Raw genomic sequence first — 5,655 nt, 5'->3', positions numbered from 1 at the left:
CCCAAGGTTTCCCAAATGGCTTGGCCGCACAAGGCAGCAATCACACGTCCGGGACTGCAGAATGCTCCTGTCAACATCGAACTTTCCCTGGTGTCTGTTTAATCCATTTGGGAGATGGATGAGAATGGGAGCTCGACAACTGGGGAACCGCATGGGACGCGGATGAACTGCCTGTCTGACTGCAGCCGAAATGACATCTGAATGTCTGGGAACAAGACTTTGAAACATCAGTTTATAACATTTTATCAGAAGCCAAATTTAGCAAGGTGCTGACAACTTGTTTTGTACATGGGCGTTCATCCACACATGCTCCAGATTTTAAACAAAGGAAACTGAACTGAGCATGCCTGGTCAATGTCATAAGGGGAGGATTGTCAAAGGTTATAAAAAGACATGTATAGTGGCTCAGATGAACTCTTCGGCTTAACATGGAGCTGAGGGTGTTCCCTTTATTCAATAAAGTTCCTTTCTCCTTTCGCTACCTGCATCCCAGCCTTTGATGTGATTCATTGGCACAAGCCACACTAGGCAAAGAGCCCCTTCCTTGGGCTTTGCTTACACCAGGAATATAGGGAAATGGCTGCTAATCTTGACTTAAAAGATCACAGAATATGCTTCTGCAGGCCAGAAACAGGACTAGCTTGTCTCTCAGCTAAACATGCTGTAATGTATTCAGCCTGACATGCCCGGACTTGCCCGGGCTGGCCAGGCACATTTCCTCAATAGCTTCAAGTCTAAAGACAATGGGTCCGAAGGATCCTAGACGGCCCAATGAAAGGGCTAGGTCCCCAAGCCGGGAGGCCAATGGGTCTCTCGGTTACTGTAAATAGCCTATCGGGAGTGGGGTGTGTGTTGAGGTGAGCTTGGTGGCAGGTTTTCTGAATGAATATAAACCGACCTGCAAGCCGGTCAGTTGTCTTTGTTCTGTACTAAATAAAGGTATGCTGAGCTGTAATCACTCTCCGTCTGCATACTTTTCACATGCCAAATAAGAAGTCCAGAAACTAAGAACAGCCCAGCCTTGGAGCGGGACAAGGAACAAAGAAGAATATCAATAGATATAGATTCAGGTGGGTATAGCTGTGTTAGTCTGAAGCAATAGAACAAAGTTTGAGTCCAGTGGCACCTTTAAGACCAACAGGGTTTTGTGTGCATGCACACTTCTTCAGGTATCTGCACACATCTTCAGATATGCTAAAAAGTGTGCATGCACATGTCTGAACTCCTTCTCTAAACAGCTCTAATCAAATGGAGAAAGCAAAAGACAGAATGAACAGGCTTCGGCCAGAGTTAGCACGATGTTAGTTCACATTACAATGAATGAACATCAAAGGGATAGGAACAAAATAGATACATTTATGGCTTATGATCCATTGTTGCGGGGAATAGCACAGATTTTATAAGGACAGGGAGGGGTAGTCAATCGTACTATGGGTTCTTCACTGATTCTTTTCACCCCTTCTGGTGCCTGCAAGGTGAATGCCCTCAGCATCCTGGTGAAGATGATGAAGATTTCGATACTTGCCAGCTGCTCCCCCACACACACACGGGCCCCTTCGAAGGGAATACAGAAAAGCAGCAAATGAGTTGTATCTACTGTCTGTACTCTCCACCACCTATTTCCCTGACCAACAGCCAGTTGAGACTTGGAGAAGGGCATGGGGGGCTTATAAACGGAATCCTGTTTCCTCTTCTCCGAGTGGCCCAGCAGCAATTTCCATTAGTACAGAGGTGTCGAACTCATTCGTTATGAGGGCCGGATCTGGCACAAATGTCACTTTGTTGGGCCAGGCCATGTGTGCCGTAAAACATAGTGCCAGGTACCGGAGACAGAAACTGTATAAAGGACGGCAGCCGGTAAGGTCTGAGTTGGTGTGTCCTCACTGTAAGGCCTCATGGGCTCAGAGGGGGGTGCAAAAAAAAACCCCCGTATGGGCGGGCTAGAGAGCCACTGGTGCAGCATTGGGCAGACTGCAGCAGATGAGGTTGTTCCGCCATGCTGAAGCCACAATTGGAGTGGCTCCGCCCACTCCCCCCCAGCAGTCTCCTGTTCTCTCCCTTGCACCAGTTGCCCCTGGGTCTTATGTCTGACACCCCTGCATTAGTACAACTAACTGCTCTTTCTATAACTCAGGGTGGCCAGTTCTAAGTTGGGAAATACCTAAATATTTGGGGGGAAGGCTGAGGAGTGGGGAGGCACTTCCAGCTATATATCTAATAGCCAAGACGCCTCCTGAGTGCGGATACCTAAATCCGCACATTGGGGGCACATGGGGGGGCAGAGAGATTTTCTTGCACACTTGAGGCAGTCCCCAGGTGTGCAGAAAAATCTGAAAAGTTTTTAAAAAACTATATGGGGGATATTTAAATCCCCCCAAAAGTAAAAGAGCGTTCCCTGCGCATGCACAGAGAATGCCCTGGCAACTGTCTCGCTGTGGCTGCCACGGGGGGGGGGAGAGAAGGCTTGATGGGCCGGTGGCTGTGAGCCGCTCAGGCCTTGCTACTGCAGAGGGGGATGGGAGAAAGCTTGGTAGGCCGGTGGCTGTGAGCCGCTCAGGCCTCACTGCCACTGGGGGGGAGGGAGTGGGGAGTGGGAGAAGGGTTGGAGGGTCTGGGGGAGAAGGGTTGGTGGGCCCAGCAGCTGGGAGCCGTGTGGGCCTCGCCATCAGTGCGGGGGGTTGGGGGAGAATTGGTGGGCCCAGGCCTCGCCGTCAGTGCAAGGGGGAAGGGGAGGATTGGTGGGCCTGGCAGCTGGGAGCCACACGGGCCTCGCCATCAGCGCTGGGGGGTTAGGGCGAGCCTGGGCCTCATTGTCGGTGTGGAGGTGGGGGAGAAGTATTGATGGGCCTGAGCCTCACCGTCGGTGCCGGGGGCGGGGGAGAAGGGGAGAAGGCTCATCTGTGGCTGCTTCCTCCTCCTCCTCCTCCACGTGGAGCTCCTTCTCCTCCCCCCACGAGTATCGCAGGTCCCCGCTTCTTGTGGTGTATAATACCATAGAGTCCACCTTCCGAAGTGGCCATTTTCTCCAGGTGAACTGATCTCTGTCGCCTGGGGATTAGGTGCAATCCCAGGAGATCACCAGCCACCACGTGGAGGTTGGCAGCCCTACCATAACCCCTTTTGATTGCCGGATTGGCACCTTGCTAGGCACTGATTTCGGTCAGGGTCCCCCATTAACTGATGATTACAGCCCCATGTTGGGTATCTTGAGACTTGACAGCTTCATGAGATTGAGACTATAATGTGCATAGACCATTTCTCTCTATACATCTGACCATTTGTTCAGTAGCTCCACAATGATGTAATTTAGTATTTTAGGAAAAGTAGATCTGGGCTGCGGTGGCTCAACTGGTTAAGATGCTGAACTGCAGGCAGTGGAAGGAAGGAATAGTTCAGCAGTTCGAGACCCGAGTGTGCCGCATGACGGAGTGCGCTCCCATCTCTAGTTCCAGCTCCTGCCAACCTAGCAGTTCGAAAGCAAGAAATTGCAAGTAGATAAATAGGTACCACTTCCGTGGGAAGGGAACAGCGTTCCGTGCGCCTTGGTGTTTAGTCATGCCGGCCACATGGCCACGGAAACATCTTCAGACAGCGCTGGCTCTTCGGCTTTGAAACGGAGATGAGCACTGCAACTCTAGAGTTGGATTCGACTGGCTTTCGAGCAAGGGAACCTTTACCTTTACCTTTACTAGATCTGGGCTTAGAATGGAGATGACTGAACGGTGAAGTCCACCCCAGCTTCATTGCCCGTGCAACGTCAATCGGTGCTAACTAGCTTAACAGCGACCCTCACACGTGAACAATAACATGAAATGCATAGTCTGGCGATACTGCAGATAACAAAAATCATTAAATAAGTAATGAAGAAAGATTGGCAAATGAAGAGATGATGCCGGAGCATTATTGTCTGGGTTCTTTTGCAAAACTGCTAGGGGAAGATTCCCACCTGTTACTTAGCTAGAGAACTGGGTTTTATTGATGGATTGATTTTGCTTCTACGCCTGCTGCTGTGTCCTAAGAGGCAGGGAGTGTACTGTTATCAAGCCATGCAAAGGAAAAAAAGCAGAGCATTCAGCTCAACAGTAGGGAAGGCATGGGGCCGGTCTGATCTCTAGCACCGGAGAGAGCCCAGTTCAGTGAAACCCTGGTGATGCCATCTTGCTTCAGCACAGAGCTACATGGAAGGAGCCATCACTCCATGGTAAAGCAGAGGCTTTCCATGGAGAAGGCCATGCATTCTGCAGATGGTATCTCCAGTCCTGGGATCTGAGGTCAAACAGCTGAGGAAGATTTCTGCCCAAACACTGCTGAGTTTCCAACAAGATTGTGGTGGAAAGGGCTGGCAAGTGAAAGCCAACTTATGGTGACCCCATAAAGGCAGGGGTCATTTCCTGCGGGAGCGCACAGGAGTGGAGCTCCGGCAGTAAGGAGCCCAGGGGGCAGGCACATGCAACAAGCCCCGCCCCCTGCTCCCTGCAGTTCTCAGTCGGGCCGCAAGGAGCAAGAAGCAGCCAGGTAAGTTGCAGAGCCCCCCCGGCCCACCTTCAGGTACAAGCTCTCCCTCCTCTGTGAATGCAGATCTGCGTGTCCTCTCCCCCATACCTAGCAATCCAAAACAGTCCAGTGGCACCTTTAAGACCAAGTTTTATTCAAGTACAAGCTCTCCCTCCTCTGTGAGGACAGATCTGCGCATCCCCCCCCCAGTAGCTAGCAATCCAAAACAGTCCAGTGGAGCCTGAGCGGTGGGTGTTGCCTTCTGACACACTTCTTCCGGTGATGTCAGGGGGTGTGGCATATGCAAATAAGTTATGCTAATGAGTCATGCTAATAAGCTCCTGCACCTCTTTTTCTACGAAACGACCCCTGCGTAAAGGTATTCAAGGCAAGAGACAGACAGAGGTGGTTTTGCCATTGCTTGTCTCTGCAAAGCAACCCTGGACTTCCTCTGTGGTGTCCCATCCACATACTAACCAGGGCTGACCCTGCTTAGCCTCTGAGATCTGATGAGATCGGACTAGCCAGGGCCATCTAGGTAAGGGCAGGTGGTGGTCAGAGCCAACTTAAGGCAATCCCATAGGGGTTTTCAAGGCCAGAGACATTCAGAGGTGGTTTGCCATTGCCTGCCTCTGCCTCGCAACCCTGGGCTTCCTTGGTGGTCTCCCAGCCAGGTCCTAACTAGGGCTTAGCTTCTGAAATCCGAAGAGATCGGGCTAGACAGGGCCATCGAGGTTCAGAGCTCCATCAAAACCAGCTTTACTAATACACTTGGCCTGACTCTGTATAATACCTCTGTGATGTTACATAAAATGTATTATTTCGTATACTTCATTTCTACGCATGCCCCCTTCTCCCCAATGGGGACCTAAAGCAGCTTAGAGTGTTCTCCTCTCCTACATTTCATCCTCACAACAGCCCTATGAGGATGGGTAGGCTAAAAGTAGGTGAATGGCCCAAAGTCACGTAGAAAGCTTTCAGGGGAGAGTGGGGGTTCAAACCTAGGCATCCCAGATCTTACTCTGACACTCTAGCCACTACGATTCACTGGCAAAAGACAGACAGACAGAAAAACGGAAGGAAGGAAAGAAGGAAGGAAGGAAGGAAGGAAGGAAGGAAGGAAGGAAGGAAGGAAGGAAGGGAGGGAGGGAGGGAGGGAGG

At 51.0% G+C, this 5,655-nt stretch overlaps 1 protein-coding gene across 1 annotated transcript in view; it reads right to left on the bottom strand.

Moving 5' to 3' along the window:
- Positions 1-1,363: 1,363 nt before the first annotated feature.
- LOC107114910 (cytochrome P450 2J2-like) overlaps positions 1,364-5,655 on the bottom strand; it is a 37,155-nt gene continuing 32,863 nt past the window's right edge. Inside the window, exon 9 of the mRNA XM_015416516.1 lies at positions 1,364-1,554. Within this exon, the coding sequence (XP_015272002.1) occupies positions 1,364-1,554 (191 nt within the window). The remainder of the gene's footprint in view (positions 1,555-5,655) is intronic.

Source organism: Gekko japonicus, unplaced genomic scaffold (assembly GCF_001447785.1).
Source record: "Gekko japonicus isolate JY-2015 unplaced genomic scaffold, Gekko_japonicus_V1.1 scaffold2580, whole genome shotgun sequence".
NCBI lineage: Eukaryota > Metazoa > Chordata > Lepidosauria > Squamata > Gekkonidae > Gekko > Gekko japonicus.
Note: the sequence above shows the minus strand (reverse complement) of the source record. Positions and strands in the feature narration are given on the sequence as shown.